The sequence below is a fragment of the Pituophis catenifer genome, unplaced genomic scaffold (genome assembly GCF_029215685.1).
Source record: "Pituophis catenifer annectens isolate HBS135680 unplaced genomic scaffold, rPitCat1.0.hap2 SCAF_1, whole genome shotgun sequence".
In the NCBI taxonomy this organism is placed as follows: domain Eukaryota; kingdom Metazoa; phylum Chordata; class Lepidosauria; order Squamata; family Colubridae; genus Pituophis; species Pituophis catenifer.
The window spans coordinates 353,743,154-353,765,520 of NW_027256881.1; the positions used below are offsets into that span (position 1 = coordinate 353,743,154).

Below are 22,367 nucleotides of genomic sequence, written 5' to 3' on the forward strand. Positions count from 1 at the left end.
ATAATAAAGAAATCATAATTATTAATTAATTTAATGAATGAAGTCTGCATATTTATTTTTATTATTATTATTATTATTATTATTATTATTATTATTATTATTATTTACTTTATTCATTAAACATGAAACTCAGTCAACTGAACGCAACTGAGTTTGTTATTGTTGTTGTTATTATTATTATATTTATTAGAACTTTAGCCCACCTTTATTGCTATAGGTCCGTGATGGCGAAGTCATATCTGTGGGCACGCGAGCGTTGCCTTAAGTCAGCTCCGCCAGCTGATTTTAGGGCCTTCCGCGCCCACTGGAAATCGGGAAACGGGCTGTTTCTGGCCTCCGAGTGGAGTGGGGAAGGCCGTTTTCACCCTCTGCAGGCTCCTAGAAAGGCTCTGTGTCAGCACTTCAAGCTTCATTTACTCTAGTGCTGACATAAGAAGGAGAAGCGGAGGCGTCTGGAAAGGGACATTTGACTTTTCACCTACTTATTTTCCCTGGAGATAATATCCCCTAGGAGATGAGATGGGAGGGGGAAATTCCTTTGAGCTGGAGTGGTAGATTAGGGGTAGAATGACTTGGAAGATGGCCAATGAGCGCAGGGGAATGGGGAACGGAAAAGGAGGGTTTTGGGTCTGGAAGTCAGTGTTGGCTACGATGAGCCAGGATTTAGAATGTCGTGCTAATAAATGGGAGTTTTTATCAAAGACTTCGTTTGAAATGCAATTTATCTGAGACGACCTCGAAACTTGACACTCTGAAGCCTGGGGAGGATGAAAAACTGGCCTTCCAGTCCCACCGAAAGTTGGGAAACAGGCCATTTCCGGCCTCTGGAGGGCCTCCAGGGGGGGGGAGGCCATTTTCGCCCTCCCCAGGCTCCTAGAAAGCCTCTGGAGTCTGGGGAGGGCGAAAAACGGGCCTACCGGGCCCACTGTGCCATCACATGTCAAAAGCGGGGGGAATGCCGGGGGGGCACAAGCGCATGCGCGGTGGGGGTCGGGATGAATTGAATTATGGGTGTGGGCACGCGCACATGCAACCTCCCCATGCTCCCCCCACTTTTGGCATGCAATGGCAAAAAGGTTAGCCATCACTGCTTTAGGTAGTCCTCGACATACAACAGTTCATTTAGGGACCGTTCAAAGTTACAACAACACTGAAAAAAGCCACTTATGACTGTGGCAGAATCCTCGCAGTCACGTGATGCAAATTCAGACGCCTGGCAACTGACCCCTATTTATGACGGTCGCAGTGGGCCACGTGATCCCCTTTGGCGGCCTTCTGACAAGACGAGTCAATGGGGAAGCCGGATTCACTTAGCAACCGCCTTGTTAACAACTGCACTGCTTCACTTAACAACTGTGGCCAGAAAGGGGCGTAAGAAAGGGACGAAATTTATTTAAGCACTGTTTCGCTTAGCCACATAAATCTTTGGCTCAATTGTGGTCGTAGGCTGAGGACTTCCTGTATAGTCCAACTCTCCTGATAGGGCGTGTAATCGTACTAGATATCAAAATATACAGAGATTGGAAGATCACTGCGGAAATCAGCGCCAAAAAGAGACTTACGGTTAAAATAGTAGGAGGATTAGAATCAGAGGCGGTATTCAGCCGGTTCGGATCGATTCTGGCGAACTGGTAGTGGCAACTTGCAGATGGACCTGCCTACCCGCCTGGACAGAATCCCATCCTATATCGCTAGGGTTTTGACGCCACATGCATGTGTGGATGGCGTATGCGACCGAATTGCCGTGTTGTTTGATGTCACATGTATGCACAGACGGCATGTGCGTGCAAATTGCCATGTTTTGTGACGCTGCACGCATGTGCTCATATTTCCGGTGCTGGGTGAACTGGTTGCTACTGTATGTGAATCCCACTTCTGATTAGAATCCTTGTGTTGGACGGGCCCTTGAGGTCATCCAGTCCATCACCCCACCACCCAGACAGGGCAGGAATCTACCGTATTTTTCGGAGTATAAGACGCACCTACCTTTTTTGGTGAGGAAAAGAAGAAAAAGAAATCTGCCTCTGCCTCCCAGCAATTTTGCCTCCTTGCAGCAAACAGCAAACAGCCTGCTTTACTTTCATTTTCGTTTTCAGCATAGCTTGATTAGCAGAAGAAAAAAAAATCTGCTCCAGCAATTTACCTACTTGCGTCAAGCAGCAGAGGCCCACGCAAAACAGCTGAGAGCAAAACAGCTGAGAGTCGGGAGGCCGATCCAATCAACTTGTGCTAATTAGGCTGTGCTGAAGCTGAAAGGAGCTGTTTTTTCTTGCTGTTTGCTTGCAAGGAGGTAACTGCTGCAAGGCAGAGGCCAAAGGGTGGGGGCTAGTGGTTGGGAGGGGCTACATTCGGTGTATAAGATGCACCTAAATTTTCACCCCCTTTTAGGGGGGAAAAAGGTGCGTCTTATACTCTGAGAAATACGGTACATTAAAGCATCTCTGAAACTCAGCTGTTCAGCTTCCATTTGAACACATCTAATGAAAGCAAGCTTATTATTTGTCTGGGTTAGAGGTTTCCCCTTAAACTGTGCTTACTAATAGAACGGGTGTTTTTTCCTTCTAATATTCAGCCAGCATCTGTCTGAAAACCCATAATAAGTATCAAGAACTAACTTGCCTCGTCCGTCAGCTGTGATCCCTATTCCGCTACTGCACAATGCTTGGAATTCAGCTGGAGGGGAAAAAAATAATAATAATCAAACAATTGTCATTTGGGAAAGTAGCATCAAAAGATAGCCAACACATCGAAACATGTGAATATCATAGATGAAACATCTTCATGGCTTTGCAGATGTAACCCGTAACACATTCCCAGCAGAGGCATCTTTTAAAACGAGAAGCTTTCTCAAATAGTTTCCTAAAGAAAGAACAAGAAGTAGGTACAAATCAAGGGTGAAATCTAGCAGGTTCTGACAGGTTCTGGAGAACCGGTAGCGGAAATTTTGAGTAGTTCAGAGAACCGGCAAATACCACCTCTGGCTGGCCCCAAAATGGTGTGGGAATGGAGATTTTGCAGTATGTTTCCCCTGCCACGCCCACCAGGCCACGCCCACCAAGCCACACCACGCCCACCAAGCCACGCCAACAGAATCAGGAGTAAAAAAAATTGGATTTCACCACTGGTACAAATTACAAGGTCCGTGGCAATAAAGTTGATCCTGTATATTGTTTTCCCACAGTGTTGTGGCCCATCAGCGGCCTGTGCAGCTAGTAGCTGATTCCGACAGCGAGGAGGCTGGTGTGGTGCTGTGCCAGCAGCCTGTGCAGCTGGCACTCGAGTCGGACAATGAGGAGGCTGGAGAAGATGTGGTGCCAGAGGCGGGAATTCAGCCAGGGCCTTCAGAACCTCCAGAAGCTCCCATAAGTAAAGAGGATGAAGAGGAGGAGCCTCTTCTCGATGCACGAGCACGCAGAGCTGCCAAAAGGCAGGAATGGCTCCTCAGGAAGAGGTCTCCTCGAGAGTTAGGCTTGGGGCTATTTGGCCACTCCCTTAGCCTATTTAAGGAAGGACAACGACTGAGGCAATTTGCAGGGAACAACTTCGTTCACATTCCTTCGCGTCCTGATCTTAGTTTCCTGCAAATTGCTTCTGGGCTTTCTGCCAACCCTAGTAAGATTACGATTATTTATTCTTTGGATTCTTGTAGGCTGTTAAGAAAGTTAAATTAACAGCCTTTGTTTGAAAAAGACTGATTTAATTTAGTAAACTAAGGTTTGTACAGACTTTGTGTGTGGTGCGTTCTTTGGGGTCCGTAGCTGGGGCAGAACACACAATGGGAAAAGTTATGTAGTGGCACTGCAGAAGACCACTGGATATTCAGGACTTATTTTGATATTAAGACAATTCCAGAAGTTTACGGTTCCAACAGAATGTTTGTAATTCAGGGCTGAACTGTGGGGGTCTTTGGTGCTCTCTGAACTTGGTTGTTTTCTTGCAGACTTTTTGTTACCCAACTGGGAAACATCATCAGTACTAGAAGTGGGGTTGTGGAGAGGAGGAGGAGGAGGAGGAGGAGGAGGAGGAGGAGGAGGAGGAGAACGGCAATAGGGCCCTTGGTGCTCTCTTGAGCTTGGTTATATTCTTGCAGATATTTCATTACCAAACTAGGTATCATCATCAGTGCTAACGGTAGAATGGAGTAGGGTTGCTGTCTATTTATACTCCAGTCAAGGAACTACCAACTCTGTCCCGGTGCCTGGAGGCCGTGCGGATCTGGATGGGGAGAAACAAGCTCAGACTCAACCCTTCCAAGACCAAGTGGCTGTGGTTTCCAGCGTCCTGATATAGCCAGCTAGCTCCATCGCTGACTATTGGGGGTGAGATCTTGGCCCTCTCAGAGAGGGTCCACAACTTGGGTGTCCTCCTGGATGCACGGTTGTCTTTAGAAGACCATGTGACGGCTGTGGCCAGGGGAGCTTTCTATCAGGTTCGCCTGATTCACCAGTTGCATCCCTTTTTGGACTGGGACGCCTTGCGCACGGTCACTCACGCCCTCGTCCCGTCCCGTCTGGACTACTGTAATGCTCTCTACATGGGGCTCCCCTTGAAGAGCACTCGGAGGCTCCAACTGGTCCAGAATGCAGCTGTGCGGGTGATTATGGGGGCGACACGGCGTACCCATGTAGCACCTCTCCTGCACGAGCTGCACTGACTCCTGGTGGTCTTCCGGGTGCGATTCAAGGTGCTGGTCACCACCTTTAAAGCGCTCCATGGCTTAGGACCTGGGTACTTACAAGATCGCCTTCTGCCACCAGTAGCCTCCCACCGGCCAATACGCTCCCACAGAGAGGGGCTCCTCAGGGTGCTGTCGGCCAAACAATGCCGACTGGTGACACCCAGGGGGAGAACCTTCTCTGAGGGGGCACCAGCCCTCTGGAATGAACTGCCCCTGGAGGTTTGCATGATCCCCGACCTACGTACCTTTCACTGTGCCCTTAAAACTCTCTTGTTCCAATAGGCCGGGCTGGCTTAGAAAATGAATTTTAAATTGGGTGGTTGTAGCTTTTAATATAAGGGCCAAATTTATATATTTATTTTAAATTGTTTTTAAATTTTGTGAGTATATGTTTGTTTTAAAATGGCTGTACACCACCCTGAATCCTTCGGGAGAAGGGCGGTATAGAAGTTTAATAAATGAAATGAATGAAATGAAATGAACTCAGACAAACAAGTAAAGAACAGCCTAATCATGAAGGGTGACTGCACAAGGCAAATCACTAGTATGTAAGCAGAGAGCGAACCCCACCCACCCTCACACTGAGGATGTTACCTAGTTGGGTCATGAAATGTCTGCAAGAAAAAAAAAACCAAGCTGAGAGATCATCAAGGACCCCACAGTTCTCCTCCTCCTCCCCGGTTTCTCCTTCTTCCTAGATTTATTTATTTATTTATTTTATTTTATTTCATTTTATTTAATTTATATACCGCCCTTCTCCCGAAGGACTCAGGGCGGTGAACAGCCATAATAAACACAACGTACAAAATAGAATTTAAAAGCAGATTAAAATAAATAAATCATAGGCCAAATTTAAAACTCTCATTTTAAAATCAATTTTAAAACCCCATTAAAACCAAATTAAAATCATTTATCCCATCAGAGCGGCTTGCTGGAATAACAGGGTTTTTCGCGCACGATGGAAGGCGCGGAGGTCGGGGATCCTTCGTATGTCCGGGGTTAATTCATTCCAGAGGGCAGGGGCCCCCACAGAGAAGGCTCTCCCCCTGGGGGTCGCCAGTCTACATTGTTTGGTTGACGGCACCCTGAGGAGGCCCTCTCTGTGTGAGCGTACCGGTCGGTGGGAGGCAATCGGTGGCAGAATGCGGTCTTGTAGATAGCCAGGTCCTAAGCCATGGAGAGCTTTAAAGATGGTAACCAACACCTTGAAGCGCACCCGGAAGACCACCGGGAGCCAGTGCAGCTCGCGCAAGAGGGGTGTTACATGTGAGCGACGGGTCGCCCCCATTATTATTCGCGCGGCCGCATTCTGGACCAATTGGAGCCTCCGGGTGCTCCTCAAGGGGAGCCCCATGTAGAGAGCGTTACAATAGTCCAGATGGGAAGTGACAAGGGCGTGAGTAACTGTGCGCAAGGCGTCCCGATCCAGAAAGGGCTGCAACTGGGAAATCAGGTGAACCTGATAAAATAGGTATTTTATAGATATTTCCTAAAGGTATTTCCATCTGCAAGAAAACTCCCAAGCTCAACAAGGAGCCTCCGTTTTGACCCTGAGCTACAAATATTCTTCTTTATTCAGCTTGTGTTTCCGTTTAAATCTGCCTGCTAAAATTACTAATGAAGCTCCAAATCTCCTGACTTAACGGGTGTGCTCATTATCCCGAATCCTCAAAGAACCAAAATCTCTGGCACGCGGCCACCGCCTGACTCCTGGCAATGCAATTTAGAAACTTGGAAAATACGCAGACTGACGTTTGCCAGTCTCTTTAAGGTCAGAGGAGGGCTATCTCAGGTCCCTTCTGCAGTGGCGAGATCTCTGGGTTTGCCCTAACTTGAGACTTTCAAGAAGAGTTACAAGTCAAAAAGAAGAAATAGAAAGAATAACGGGATTTGAAATAGTAAAGAAGGTTAAATATTTAGGGGTTTATATTATGACATCAAATGTGAAATTATATAAGTATAATTATGAATTGTTGTGGCAAAAAATACAGAAGGAGATGGAAAACTGGAAAAAATTGCAACTATCGTTGTTGGGAAGGATAGCTGCAGTGAAAATGAATATTTTGCCAAAGTTCTTATTCCTTTTCCAAATGATATAAATATTGAAAAAAGATGGAAATTTGAATGAATGGCAGAAGGGCATTAGTAATTTTGTGTGGGCAGGAAAGAGACCGAGAGTAAAACAAAAAGTAATGCAAGATATACGTGAAAGAGGAGGTCTCAAAATGCCTAATTTAAGATTGTATTATGAGGCAACTGCTCTCTCAGTAATTAGCGATTGGATTAACTCAACAGAAGAGAGAATATTGAATATAGAGGGATATGATTTGCTATATGGGTGGCATGCATATTTACTATATAATAAAAAGTTGGAGAAGAATTTTAAAAGTCATATATTGAGGAATGCATTACTACGTGTATGGAAAAAGTATCAATATAAATTAAATTACCTATATGGGCAATACCTAGACATATGATAGAGAATATAAGTGTAGAACAGAAACAAGATGTGATTACTTACAAAGAGCTTCTTACTATGGAAAGAGATACATTGCAGTTAAAGTCTTTAGGGGTATTAAAGGAAGAAAGGATAATTCAAACTTGGTTTTAGTATGGACAGTTGTATACTAGATGGAAAGAGGATCAGAAAATTGGTATTTTGCAAAATGAGGAAAATCTGATAAAACAGATTAGGGATCAAAGCCCAATTAAAAGGTTGTATAATGTATTGATAGAAATAGGTTCAGAAACCGAGCTAGTGAAGGACTGTATGATAAAATGGGCACAAAACATCGAGGAACCAATGATGATGGAAACAAGAAGAGATTGGATTGCCAGTTATCAGAAATGGTGTAGGGCAGGGGTGTCAAACCACGACGTGGCCATCGTGGCCTACCCAGTGTGAAGAGGAAAGATCGGGCCAGCGTAGCTTTGGCCCGGTCTACCCAATGCGAATGCCAGGGTTCCAAGTAACACCCCCAACGAAAAGAAGACTCCGAGGCTTGAAGTTCCTCAAAGTTCCATTTTATTAGAGATGTCATATTGGCACATCTGGGAAAACCCGAATCTGAAAGCTTCTGGGTTTTCCCCACCCAAAACCCAACACCCACATGTCCATGGTCCAATCCAGGGGTGAAATCCACTTAACTTCCTTACCGGTTCGGAAGTGCATGCATCACACGTTAAAATCAGGAAGTAATGACACCCGGGCGGCGATCGCTACCGGATCGCCGAACCACAGGGAAAAATCGCTACCGGATCACGTGATCCGGTCCGATCCGGGAGCATTTCACCCCTGGTCCAATCCAAGCACCATCCCAACTGGAGATGCCTTCCAGTTCCAGCCGTCCAGGTGCAGGGCAAAATGTCCTTGACTCTCTGAGAAAGGAATGTTATTATGACTACATATCACCCTGGCTTCATATAAATCCCAGTTTCCCACAGTAGTAAATGTGGCAGGCCTGAAGATCCAATGAAAAAGATGGCTTCCAGGCCTGACAGCGAAGAGGAAACATGCCACCAGTTTGGGGAGTGGCATCAAAATGGCCACACCCACCCAGTTGGCCACACCCACCCAGTTACCCCCCCCCCTCACAGCCCTGATGTGGCCCTCAATGAAATTGAGTTTGACACCCCTGGTGTAGGACCTCCTGCTTGGGTGGGGGGTTGGACTAGATGACCTACAAGGTCCCTTCCAACTCTGTTAATCTGTCCTTTTCCCCACGGCTCTAGATGGAGAAGCTCTCCCTGAGGCTTTTTCCCCTACGCAGGAGAAATCCTTCCTGGAAGGATTTCAAACATACAAGAAGATCACACAGTCAGTTTAAGGAAGGCTTCAGAGAAGAAAAAATAACCTTGCCAGGGACATCCAAAGAAAGCTGATTTAAAAAAAAAAAAATCAATGGAATCAGTCATTCTCCATTCCCCCAGCCAAGTTCAACCCAGTTTCTTACATTCGGGGCTCCTCTCCCCGAACCCCAAATTGCACACTAGGAGAACAGGACACCAACTGACATCTCTTCCTCTCTCCAAAAAAATTAAGGCAATAAATTTATATCTGTTGTGGCCTGTTGGCTGCAGGCCCCTCCAGCAGCCAATTCAGAGGAGGGGGCACGGGAGTCAGGGCCAGCATCAAGGCAACCTGGGAGGTCCGAGGGGGAAGTGGGAATGGAGCTGGCAGAGAGAGAGAGAGAGAGAGAGAGAGAGAGAGAGAGAGAGAGAGAGAGAGAAACGGAGGCAGAGCCTGGGCCATCCGTCAGCCCTCAGATGGAGAGTCAACAGCCCCCAGTCTGGAGGTAGCTGATGAGGAAGAGGAGGAACAGCTGGGTCCAGTGCCTAAAATGCGGATACACAGAAGGCAGAGGAGAGGAGAGGAGAGGAGAGGAGAGGAGAGGAGAGGAGAGGAGAGGAGAGGAGAGGAGAGGAGAGCAGTGGAAATCTGTGGGCTGGTCCTTGGGATGGAAGAGCCACCGCTGCTACCGAAGCCCCACCCTAGCTCTGAGGAGAAAAGGCAAGGGGAGGAAACGAATAGATGTGGCAGACATCTATTCATCTTCCTGTCAGCCCTCCGATGAAGAGTCAACAGCCCCCAGAAGTTGGAGGTGGCGGATGAGGAAGAGGAGGAACAGCTGGGTCCAGTACCTGATGCGTGGATGCACAGAAGGAGGAGGAGAGAAGAGCAGTGGAAATCTATGGGCCGGTCCTTGGGACGGAAGAGCCACTGCTGCTAGAGAAGCCCCACCCTACCTCTGGGGATAAAAGGCAGGGGGCGGAGATGAGTAGATGTGGCAGGCAACTATTCATCTCCTTGCTGGACAGACTTGTTAGCCTGCGGTGAGAGAGAAACTTTTTGCCGGGGTTGCTGGCGCTCCTAATAAAGGAATATTTTGAGTTCACTGCAGAGGGTTTGTGTTTGTCGTCTTTGAGGAGCTGTCCTCTTCTCCACCCAGAGTTGGGTTCCATCAATTCTAATGTTAGCAGAAAAACAGGAGCTGCTGAGAGGCTGATGAACCATGGTTGTCCTCCAAGGAGACAGTAATTATTCCAGGCGGTCCTCACTTCTGCACCTGAGGCTGATCTATAGGGACCCTTTGTCTCGCTTTAGCCAGGAGCCCAGTATATAGACGTAAACCTTGTCTGTACGTCGTTTGAAGGACTTCAGGAATATTATCTAAAAATGGGCAGCATTTCCAATCGATTTTGATATTTGGATCTCCTGAAGCATTGTTTCTCAATGGCAGCTTGGAGATGGCTGGACTTCAACTCCCAGAATTCCCCAGCCAGCATGAGTGAACCTCAACTCCCAGAATTCCCCAGCTGGCATTTGTGGACTTCTACTCCCAGAATTCCCCAGCCGGCATGAGTGGACTTCAACTCCCAGAATTCTCCAGCCCGCATGACTGGCTGGGGAATTCTGGGAATTGAAGTCCACCCATCTTCAAGCAGCCAAGGTTAAGAAACACTGCATGCAAAGAAAGGATTGAATAGCATAGATAAATAATATCCTGAACGAGATGTGGTAAGAATGGATTAAAAAACAACAACAGCCTGCTTTTGAGTGATTGGTGATATATCTTTGAAAGTGTTTTTTAAAACGCATTGATTGCATAATTATATACATAATTATAAACATTCAAGAAAATGTCTATGGATCAAGGTCATTTCCTCATCAGGATGGGACGATTCGCCCTGGCTGACTCGCCACAGCGAACTCGTCAGAGGTGGGTTTCAGCTGGTTCTGACCGGTACTTGAGAACCGGTAGTGGAAATTTTGAGTAGTTCGGAGAACTGGTAAATACCACGTCTGCTTGGCCTCGCCCACAATCTATTTGCTGCCTCCTGAGTCCCAGCTGATTGGCTAGAAGGAAAAAATCAGGACTGGCTTTTCAGCTGGGAGATTTTTGAAGTTTTGGGGATTGTGCAACATGAGCTTTATGTTTCTAAAAAAGTTTGGGTGATTTCCATTGTGAAATATCTTGTCTTGAATGAGTTTTCTGCCTGCTTGTAAATGGAGCGGAACTTCCAGCTTCCACTTTCTATTATCTCTAAGCACCGATAGCTGTTTTCTTCTTACAAAGTTTCCTTTATGCAGCTGGCAGGAATGTGGAATGAGCCTCAGGCAGGTTCCTTTGTTAGCAGCTTGATTTTTCCTTGCTTTTCTGGGAGCCTTTTCTTATGAGTAATATTTTATTTGGGGAAATGAAGAGGGGGGGAGTTTGATTCCTTCCCAGAGCAGGTTAGTGGAGTGGGGAGGGAATGGGGATTTTGAAGTAACCTTTCCCAGGAGTGGGGAGGGAATGGGGATTTTGCAGTATCCTTCCCCTGTCACGCCCACCAAGCCACACCAACCAAGCCACACCCACAGAACCGGTAGTAAAAATTTTTGAAACGCACCACTGGAACTCGTTGGATAACTCAAGAGAGGGACAATGGACTCCATGCTCTGATTCACCCCAGGCTTGAGGACTACTAACTTGAGAAGTTTCAAGCCTAAAGCAAAACAAGGCCACTGCAATGTAACTTGTCCCTCCCTTGAGTTACTATGCCTTGAATTGTCCTGTGGTGAGTGAATCGGACCAAGTTGATGGGATATGTTGGCCACAGTGAGATGGCCAGGGTGAGTCAGCCGAAGTGAGTTGTCCTAGACCAGGAATGTCAAACTCGATTTCATTGAGGGCTGCATCAGGGTTATGTTTGACCTGGGAGGCCAGGTGGGTATGGCTGGAGTGGGCGTGGCCAGGGTGAGCATGGTCAGCTCGACATCACTTGTGTTGGCACCTGTGGTGGCATGGGCGGGGTTGGGGGGGATCCATTCTCTCCAGCGGGGGAAGACGAGACCAGGGAGTGTCCACCCTGACACAAACTGAGCAACGTGTTATATGCAGTACACTGCAGTGAGCCATGTGCTGATCTGTACATTGGGGAAATAAAACAGCCACTTCACAAACGCGTGCCACAACATAGGAGAACAAACTCATCTGGACTAGATTCATCAGTCCATCTGCATTTAGAAGACACAAGCCACTATTTTGAAGACAGCAAAGTCCACATTTTGGACAAGAGGCAGCTCAGGCCAGTCCTTTGCTGTTTCCAGGGTAGCCCTGCGGGCCAGATCTAAGCATTCTGTGGGCCGGATCTGGCCCCCGGGCCTTGAGTTTGACACCCCTGTCCTAAATCCTTTCCTCACTCTCTACTCATCCTCAGAAAAGCAAGTTGCTTGACCAAGTAGAGAAATACTTTGCCATTCTGCCCAGCCTCCTTCCTCCCCATTCCTTGTTATCGTGGCATGTTCGTTGGACTACAGGCTGTGCTTTAAAGATAACTCCCCCCCAAAAAAAATATTCAGTGTATTCTGTGGGTTCCTCAGCACTCCCTTACTCTCCTGGCATATGGAGAAGTTTGAAAATCCAGAGCTGGCAGAAGACATCTGGTGAAATCCAAATTTTTTTACTACCAGTTCTGTGGGTGTGGCTTGGTGGGCGTGGTGTGACTTGGTGGGCATGGCAGGGAAAGGATACTGCAAAATCCCCATTCCCTCCCCACTCCTGGGGGAAGGATATTGCAAAATCTCCATTCCCACCCCACTCTGGGGGCAGCCAGAGGTGGTATTTGCCGGTTCTCCGAACTGCTCAAAATTTCCGCTACCGGTTCTCCAGAACCTGTCAGAACCTGCTGGATTTCACCCCTGGTTCGGATGTCTTTAGACGGGAAACAAAATCTGGGGTTCAAAATCTGGAGTCCCCTAATGATCCCTTCTCTGAATTGTGACTCACCGGAGTTTTTGGCAGGACAAGGCTGGCACGGTTCTCCAAATCCGTGGTCCGGATTGGCACAGCAACATTCGGATTTGGTGACGGCTCCCGGGAAGGGACGAGCGCAGGTGCCCTTCTTGATGCCACCGTAACAGGTGCTGCGAACATGGGTATCCACGCAGACCCGTCCATCCACGCCGATGGCCAGTCCTCCCAGGCACTCGCAACGGAAGGAGCCCTCGGTGTTGATACACCAGCCGTTCATACAAATTCCCGGAGTCTCACACTCGTCAATGTCTGAAGTAGGAAAGAGAGTGGCAGTGAGCAAATATTTTTCCCTTCCTTGGTTAGCGGGCAAAGGTGCTCAGAGCATGGAGCTGACCTCCCAGGCACGACAGTTTTAGGACACTGTTTTGGAAGTCACAATTCCAAGATCTTATTGATACTGGAATTGTGGATATTGGAATTGTGGAATATTTAATTGTCTTAAAATAAATCTTCCAGTGTTTGGAGCATTCACAACTTCTGGAGGCAAGTTGTCCCACTGATTAATTGTTCTAACTGTCAGGAAATTTCTCCTTAGCAACCTAGAACTAAGGAGAAATTTCCCGACAGATAGAACAATTAATCAGTGGGACAACTTGCCTCCAGAAGTTGCGAATGCTCCAACACTGGAGGATTTTAAGAAGAGATTAGATAACCTTTTGTCTGAAGTGGTATAGGGTTTCCTGCCTAAGCAGGGGGTTGGACTAGAAGACCTCCAAGGTCCCTTCCAACTCCTGTTCTGTTCTATTCTATTCTATTCTATTCTATTCTATTCTATTCTATTCCATTCCATTCCATTCCATTCCATTCCATTCCATTCCATTCCATTCCTTTATGGCAAATACAGAAATACAGATTTAGAATAGAATAGAATAACAGAGTTGGAAGGGACCTTGGAGGTCTTCTAGTCCAACCCCCTGCTCGGGCAGGAATCCCTATCCCATTTCAGACAAATGGTTGTCCAGTCTCTTCTTAAAAACTCTGGATGACTCCAGAGCTTCAACGGGTACAAAATGCATCAACTCACTCACCAGCCGTGAGGAGCAAATCTAGCCCTGGAGCCCCATGGGGTAATGAGCCAAGCCAAGCAATCTCCAAGAGAGGAGGTAGGTGGGTTTCTACTGAGAATTTCCACCCTGTCTTAAGCAAGGCTAAACCTTTTGTTGTCCCCTGGGATGTAGGATGTCCTCAACTCTTGGCCTTTAAGAGGTGGCTGAGGAACTTTTCTGCTGAGCTTTGGGAGGCTGCTGGCGGAAAGGCCTCCTTCTGCTAATTAGTTTTTGGCAACGGTTTTGCACTTTGATTTTTTTCCCCCTCTGACTTTCAATAACCAGGATTCTTTGAAGTGTATGCCAGTGCTTTTCAACCTTGGCAACTTCAAGACACGTGCAACAAAATCCCAGAATTCCCCAGCCAGCAATGCTTAAAGTTGCCAAGGTTGGGAAACACGGGGGTATGCAGATTTCTACAAATCAAATACACATTTTTACAAATCAAATAAACATTTCTACAAATTTTTTACAAATCAGATGAAACAATAAAGGAAAGATTTTCTTTCCTGTCACGTTGACTGACTCTCCTTTGGCTCCCGTATTTTGCAGCAATGTATCTGCCTCACCTCTTGCATGGAAGTTTTATTTGCCGTAATTCCAGGGGAATTACTTATTTCCCCTTTGTTATGAAAGGAAGGAAGGAAGGAAGAAAAAAGAAAGAAAGAGGAAAGAAGAGAAGAAAGAAAGAACAAAAGGAAGGAAGGAAGAAAAAAGAAAGAAAGAGGAAAGAAGAGAAGAAAGAAAGGATGAAAGGAAGGAAGTATGGAAGGAAGGAAAGAAAGAAAAAGAAAGAGGAAAGAAGAGAAGAAAGAAAGAACAGAAGGAAGGAAGGAAGAAAAAAGAAAGAGGAAAGAAGAGAAGAAAGAAAGAACAAAAGGAAGGAAGGAAGAAAAAAGAAAGAAAGAGGAAAGAAGAGAAGAAAGAAAGGATGAAAGGAAGGAAGTATGGAAGGAAGGAAAGAAAGAAAAAGAAAGAGGAAAGAAGAGAAGAAAGAAAGAACAGAAGGAAGGAAGGAAAAAAGGAAGGAAAGAAGAGAAGAAAGAAAGAATGGAAGGAAGTAAAGGAAAAAGAAAGAAAGAGAAAAGAAGAGAAGACAGAAAGAACGAAAGGAAGGATGGAAGGAAGGAAAGAAAAAGAAAGAGGAAAGAAGAGAAGAAAGAAAGGAAGAAAAAAGCAAGAGGAAGAAAGAAGAGAAGAAAGAAAGAACAAAAGGAGGGAAGGAAGGAAGAGGAAAGAAGAGAAAGGAAGAGGTAAGAAGTGAAAGAAACAAAGAAAGAAAGAGGAAAGAAGAGAAAGAAAGAAAAGAAAGAGAAACAAAGAAAGAGGAAAGAAGAGAAAGAAAGAAAAGAAAAGAAAGAAAGAAAGAAAGAAAGAAAGAAAGAAAGAAAGAAAGAAAGAAAGAAAGAAAGAAAGAAAGAAAGAACCCAAGGATTTCATAAGTCCAACCAAACAGACCAGAATCCGGCCATTTCTCCCCCTGCTTTCCCAGCTCCATTCTTCCCGGGAGCCCCTCCCTTCCTCCTCCCCCCCTCCCCCCAGCACCCACCAACGCAGTACCGCCCGTTGGGGGCCAGCACAAAGCCCAGCTTGCAAATGCACTTGAAGCTCCCGTCCTCATTGATGCACATTCCGTTCAGGCACATGTTGGTGGTGGCACATTCGTCGTGATCTGTGGAGCAGAGGGCAAGGAAGCCGTCAAGGGGGAAGGTCAGAGATAGAGGCGGCTGGCAAGCTCCGACCTTGGGACTTTATGGCTTTGGCACTACCAGGTCTGGCTGTGGTTTTCTTGGCACCTTATCAGAGGGCATCAGGCGGTCCGGTTCTCTCCTGGCAACATTTGACCCTGGCTGATTTGATGCCAGTTTAAATAAACTTTTGGTTTCTGTGCTTGCTTGGTAAAGAGCATGGGTGCCCAAAACAATAGTGTAGAATAATTTCAACTCAACAAAGTACAGAGGGATCCTTCCTTCCTCCCTTCCTCCCTTCCTTCCTTCCTTCCTTCCTTCCTTCCCACTTACCTCTTAGACTTATATACCACTTCACAGTGCTTTCCAGCCCTCTCTAAGCGGTTTACAGAGTCAGCCTCTTGCCCCCAACCATCTGGGTCCTCATTTTACCATCCTTAAAAGAATGGAAGGCTGAGTCAACCTTGAGCTGGTCAGGATCGAACTGCTGACAGTGAGCAATGAGTTATCCTGCAATGCTGCATTCTAACCACTGTGCCACCATGGCTCCTTCCTTCCTTCCTTCCTTCCTTCCTTCCTTCCTTCCTTCCTTCCTTCCTTCCTTCCTTCCTTCCTTCCTTCCTTCCTTCCTCCCTCCCTCCCTCCCTCCCTCCCTTCCTTCCTTCCTTCCTTCCTTCCTCCCTTCTTTCCTTCCTTCCTTCCTTCCTTCCTTCCTTCCCTCCTTCCTTCCTTCCTTCCTTTCCTCTCTCCCTCCCTCCCTCCCTCCCTCCCTCTTTCCTTCGCAATAGTCCTTAGACTGATGTACTGCTTCACAGTGCTCTACAGCCCTAAGTGGCTTACAGAGTCAGCCTCTTGCCCCCCAACAATCTGGGCCCTCATTTTACTGACCTTGGAAGGATGGAAGGCTGAATCAGCCTTGAGCCTGGTAAAATTAAATCTGCCAGATTGCAGGCAGCCAGCAGCCAGCAGAAGTAGCCTGCAGTACCGCATTCTAACCACTGCGCCACCGCCACAGATAAACCAGAACACTCAGATAAGCAGGGATTAATACCAGACAAACAATCCAGCAAAAAACAATATCTTAATCAAGGAACGACCCAGCAGAGAAATAATCAAGCAAATGAGCCTGCAGTACTGCATTCTAACCACTGTGCCACCACGGCTCTTCACAATGCACAATTGCGGCCACCATCTTGACTTTTTTGACCACACCCTGCAGTTTAATACATCTTATGGCCAATTAGAGTCGTGATTCTCAACCGAAGCCACTTTAAGATGTGTGGACTTCAACTCCCAGAATTCTTCAGGGTGGGGAATTCTGGGAATTGAAGTTCACGCACCTTTAAATGGACGACGTTCAGAAATGCTGAATTAAGAGGAAACCACTGGTCCGAGTTACCCTGGACAGGAATCAAAACTAGTTTAGCCAGCAGGGGAGCAGCCCAAAGACACAATGGGGGTGCCCATGACCCAGAAGTGGGCGTCGGCCATGACATGATGCTGTCACTCAAATACAGGAAAGAGCCAGGACTTCATTAGGTTGGGGTGGGCGGACAGTTTGGTGCGTAAAGCTGAAATAAATTTGATGTTTCTTTTCTGGAGCATCCGTACACGAGGGGGGGAATTCAAGATCTCGGTGCGTGCCAAATGTACATAAAATGGCACTTCTGTTTTTGGAGCATTTGATACTCACATTTTGCCCAGAAATGGTGCGGAAGGTGTGAAAGGAATGGGGAAGGCTGAGTAGGTTCGTCTATCGCCCCTCCCATCCCCTTCAGCCCTGAACTTCCAGCCCTTTCTTACCTGCACAGTTCTTCCCATCCGGTGTGATTTCAAAGCCAGCGTTGCAGATGCATTGGAAGCTCCCGTCAGTGTTTACACAGCGTCCATTCCGACACATCACACCGTTCATGATGCATTCATCGATATCTAAGAGAGGAGCCACACGGTGACTACAGGGCCTGGAATCCTGTATGTCCACCAAGTACCAAGTTCTTTGCATACAAAGAACACCGCTTGGGGTGGGGGGGCGAAAGCCCTACTAAGCAGGTATATACAAAAGTATGAAGGCTATTGCTTAACGCATTGTAAGCCGCCCTGAGTCTTCGGAGAAGGGCGGCATATAAATCGAGCCAATAAATAAATAGATAAATAAATAAATATTTATTTATTTATTTATTTATTTATTTATTTATTTATTTATTTATTTATTTATTTATTATTAAATTTATAGACCGCCCTTCTCCCGAAGGACTCAGGGCGGTGTACAGCCAAAGTAAAAAACATGAATGCAAACATTAAAAACAGTTTAAAAAGAAATATATAAATTTGGCCCCAAAGTTAAAAAACAATAACAAAACATATTAAAAACATTTAAAAAGCATTAAAAAGCTGGCTTGAGTTAAATTTTAAATTGATTTTAAATTGGGTTGTTTTAATTTACGGCCAAAATATTTAATTATTTTAAACTGCTTTCAAATTTTGTATGTTCTGTTTTTTACTTTGGTTGTTCACCGCCCTGAGTCCTATTGGAGAAGGGCGGTATAGAAATGGAAACAAATAAATAAATAAATAAATAAATAAAGCCAGCCCGGCTTGCTGAAAAAGGAAGGTCTTCAGGGCACGGCGGAAGGCACCGAGGTCTTGAATTTTTCGTATCTCTGGGGGCAGTTGATTCCAGAGGGCAGGTGCCCCCACAGAGAAGGCCCTCCCCCTGGGGGCCACCAGTCTACATTGCTTGGCCGATGGCACCCCGAGGAGGCCCTCTCTGTGGGAGCGCACGGGTCGGTGGGAGGTCGTTGGTGGCAGCAGGCGGTCTCGAAGGTATCCAGGTCCTATGCCATGGAGCGCTTTAAAGGTGATAACCAACACCTTGAAGCGCACCCGGAAGACCACTGGGAGCCAGTGCAGCTCACTCAGGAGAGGTGTTATGTGGGAGCGCCATGCAGCTCCCGTCACTACCTGCGCGGGCCGCATTCTGGACCAGCTGAAGTCTCCGGGTGCTCTTCAAGGGGAGCCCCATGTAGAGAGTGTTGCCGCAGTCCAGGCAACGCTGGATTTAAATAAATAAATAAATAAATAAATAAATAAATAAATAAATAAATAAATAAATAAATAAATAAATAAATAAATAAATGAGTAAGTGGTGGGTTGCTCCTGGTTTGCACCGGTTCGCAAGAACCGGTAGTAAAAATTTGTAGTACTTCGGAGAACCGGTAATAACATTGGCTGGCCACGCCCCCAAACTGGTCCCCGGCCCAGTCGCCACTCGCTTACCCCACCCACCTCATCAGAGGCTTTTTTTTTTTTTTTTTTTTTTTACTTTTAAAAGCATTTTTTCTGCAACCTCTTCGGCCAAGGAGGTTGTAGAAAAAAAAAAATGCCTTGAAAAGCCTCTGGCGATCCCAGCTGAGTTGCCTGATCATCAGAGGCTTCTAAAAGCATTTTTTTTCTGCAACCTCTTAAGGTTGTAGAAAAGATTCTTTTAAAAGTAGAAGAAAAAAGAAAGTTGGCCACGCCCACCCAGTCACATTGCCCCCAAGCTATGCCCACAAAATAAGCCATGCCCACAGAACCGGTAGTAAATTTTTTTAGGACCCACCCCTGATGTCCACCTTGACTACTTTAAAGGCGCCTGGACTTCAACTCCCAGAATTCCCCGGCTAGCCTAGGGAATTCTGGGGGTTGAAGTCCAGACCCCTTGAAGTAGCCAAGGTTGAGAAACTGCGCCTAGAAGAACTGCAGGTGAGCCCACGGAAACCCTCGGGCAGGAAAGCTTCTTCTGCCACACAGAATCCTCAAATGGGAGGGGTCCTGCACCCCCCTCCTCCCCAAACTTAATCCCACAACCCATGCCCGGAATATTCCCAGTGGTTCCTATCTCCGGTCCAAATTCGGAGGGGAAAGTCCAAACAAGTGGTGAAATCCAAATATTTTTACTACCGGTTCTGTGGGCGTGGCTTGGTGGGCGTGGCAGGGGAAGGGTCCTGCAAAATCCCCATTTCCTCCCCACTCCTGGGGGAAGGATATTGCAAAATCTCCATTCCCACCCCACTCTGGGGCCAGCCAGAAGTGGAATTTGTCGGTTCTCCGAACTACTCAAAATTTCTGCTACCGGTTCTCTGAACTGCTCAAAATTTCCACTACAGGTTCTCCAGAACCTGTAAGAACCTGCTGGATTTCACCCCTGGTCCAAACTATGTCAAGAAGATAATTGCCGTGATGCAATGAAAGGCTCACCTTTTTCTTAGCCACGCTTCAACTGCCATCTTGTCTTTTTTGATCCCCTTGTGGGTCTCCCTCCTTGCAATCTGGTTCGATTCCCTTTCCTCCCATTCTTCCCAGGTACTGATCCCACGGAGAGTCACAGTCACTCCCCACTCCCCTTTGGCTTACCAATGCAGGCCTGTTTGGTGGGCGTGCTCTGGAAACCTTCGTGGCACTTGCAGTGGTAGGACCCGGGGGTGTTCACACAATCGCCGTGGAGGCAGGGGCTGCTCGAACACTCATCCATGTCTTGCAAAGAGGGAGAGGAGGGAGAGAGAGAGAGGGGTGGGGGAGACAGAGTAAATATGAGTCAATTGGAGATAGACTATATATATGTGTGTGTGTGTGTGATGTGTGTATTTACTTCGCTACTCGTGATTGACTCTAGGGGGTAATGCTCATCTCTGTTTGAAGGCCATGGATCCGGCACTGTCTGAAGACATTTCCACGGTCACGTGGCCAGCATGACATCACAGAGCACTGTTTCCTCCCTCACCGAAGTGGTACCTATTTATCTACTCGCATTTGCATGCTTTCGAACTGCTAGGTGAGCAGGAGCTGAGGGCGAAGACAGGAGCTCACCCCGTTGCATGGTGCCCGGGGTTTCGAACCTGGGCTGCCGGTTTATATAGTCTATCTCCAATGGACTTACATTGGTTTAATTTGAGCGCCGTGTTCTGCAAAACCCACTTAAATTTTGAGGCAAAGTTGAGGGCGCGTCGGCAAAATGGCTGCCGGGATGCTTTGATTCATCGCAGAGTTGCTTCCCTGTATCATCCCAACCCCACAATTTATTCCCCCTGTTTTGGGAGCCGATGAATCCCTTTCCAAGGTCCTTCCGCCATTTTGGCCTGCTAAGAGAACATGGGAGTCTCCCTCAGGTTGCTGACGTAACTTTGGAAATTAGGATGGCCTAGCTTTTCCTTTTCATGGATTTCTTTTTACACATGCAGAAAAATCAGCCAAGATACTTAAAGGTCTAGTTTCAGAAGTCTGGACAGAAGCTATAGCTGATGGGTGGACTTCAAACTCCCAGGATTCCCCAGCCTACCATGGTGGCTGGGGAATTCTGGGAGTTGAAGTCCACCCATCTTCAAGTTGCCAAACTGGAAAACACTGAGGAGCCATTAATTCAAACGAACGGGTGTCAGTCTCGGAGGTTGTAGGATTTATCAGAATGTTTCTGCTTTTCTTAAAAAGGATGGATTGGAAAAGGGGCTACCAGGTGTCTCCTGATTTTTGCATGTTTCATAGTTTGAAGAGGTCGTCACTCATTGGGGGAATTTTGGACTTTTAGTAGGACCTTCAAGTTCAGCTCTTCCTTATTTAATTAAATCAGAAACCTGCCCCTTTTGAGAGGAGACAAAAAAAAAAAAGGAAAGAAAAAAATTTCAGTCCATTTTCAGAAAAGGAATAAAAGCAAATCCCCGTTAAAACTGTAGGGAAATGCAATTTTTGGAAGGACCACAAATGCATTTTTTTTTTTCATCATCCGATGTCACAGGTCTTCTGGCATCTGTGATGCCATCTTTCCCAGAAAACTGAAATAAATATTGCCCCAATAATTTTATCTCCATCCAAACTGCCCATTATTATAATGAATAGCCCAAACCTTATTCCCACGCCTGTCGTTGGATAAATAGATTCAGGGAGATTTGGAGAAGCATAAATTTCTGGGTGGAGACATCCTATTCATAACTTAAAAGCCTCTAGCATTGCCAGATGGGCCTCCCCAATGTTTTTAAATCAGATGACCCGAAAGATTTTATTTTATTTTAATCTGAGCTGAGTCATATCCCAGCAAGGAGCCACGCGGTTAATATTACAGAGTAATGATTATAAAGACAAATAACAAAATGAATGCTATCGGTCCCCTAATTGTCTCACACCATTTCTACATTTGGGGCTCATAACATCTTTCAGGAAATTAATTGGGTTGCTAAATCGGCAATTCACTGCTCATCTTTTTGCAAATTGCATCTCTTTGCAAATGGTTTTTGCAAATCCCATTGCTGCAAGCAGAACGTCATGCTCCCGTCGGAGCCTGAATCTGCTGAGGAAGTTTAGTTTACTTTATTGATATTGCACCTCGTACAATGAAATTAAATACCATCTTCAGCGTACATTATAACTATAAAAAGAAAACACAAACACATTCTATACAAAGGAGCCTTGGTAGTACAGTGGTTTAATGCACCCTGTTATTAAGAACAGCTGCAATTACTGCAGGTTCGAATCTCTCCAAGGCTCAAGGTTGACTCAGCCTTCCATCCTTTCTAAGGTAGGTGAAATGAGGACCCAGTTTGTGGGGGCAATAAGCTGACTTTGTATAAATATACAAAAGGATGAAGGCTATTGCTTAACGCATTGTAAGCCGCCCTGAGTCTCCGGAGAAGGGCGGCATATAAATCAAATTAAAAAAAAAAAAAAAAAGGCAAGCCAGAACTGGAGCCCTGAGATCGAGGGGGTTGCTTCCTTGGCTTTGGAGGAATATGGGGAGGGGCAGGCCCAATCAGGCCAGGACCTTTCAGGATTGGGACAGCTTGTAAGCAGGGAGGAAGGGGGTCAGGATGACCAAGAGACGCTAAGCAGTGATCATGAGAGACCGAGCTCAGGCGATGAGCAAGGACCACCCCCTCCTGATCCTCGAGCACGGAGAGTGAAGAGAAGGCGAGAACAGCGCAGGCTGACCCAACTACTTGGGAGGAGAGTGCCAAAGCAGGAAACAGTTAAAAAAGTCAAAATGTCTCCACTGCTTTTTCATGCATCATAGGGCAGGTGTTGAATGGAGTGGTGCAGTGGCCTAGAGGTGGAGCTCTCGCCTCACAATCAGAAGGCTGTGAGTTTGATCCTAGGTAGAGGCAGATATTTCTCTCTCTGGGCACAATGA

At 46.4% G+C, this 22,367-nt stretch overlaps 1 protein-coding gene across 1 annotated transcript in view; it reads right to left on the minus strand.

The window, feature by feature from the left end:
- FBN3 (fibrillin 3) overlaps nt 1–22,367 on the minus strand; it is a 192,867-nt gene that overhangs the window by 100,076 nt on the left and 70,424 nt on the right. The window contains 5 exon segments of the mRNA XM_070939090.1: nt 2,620–2,673; nt 12,451–12,726; nt 15,073–15,195; nt 17,015–17,140; nt 19,607–19,726. Of these exon segments, the coding sequence (XP_070795191.1) occupies nt 2,620–2,673; nt 12,451–12,726; nt 15,073–15,195; nt 17,015–17,140; nt 19,607–19,726 (699 nt within the window).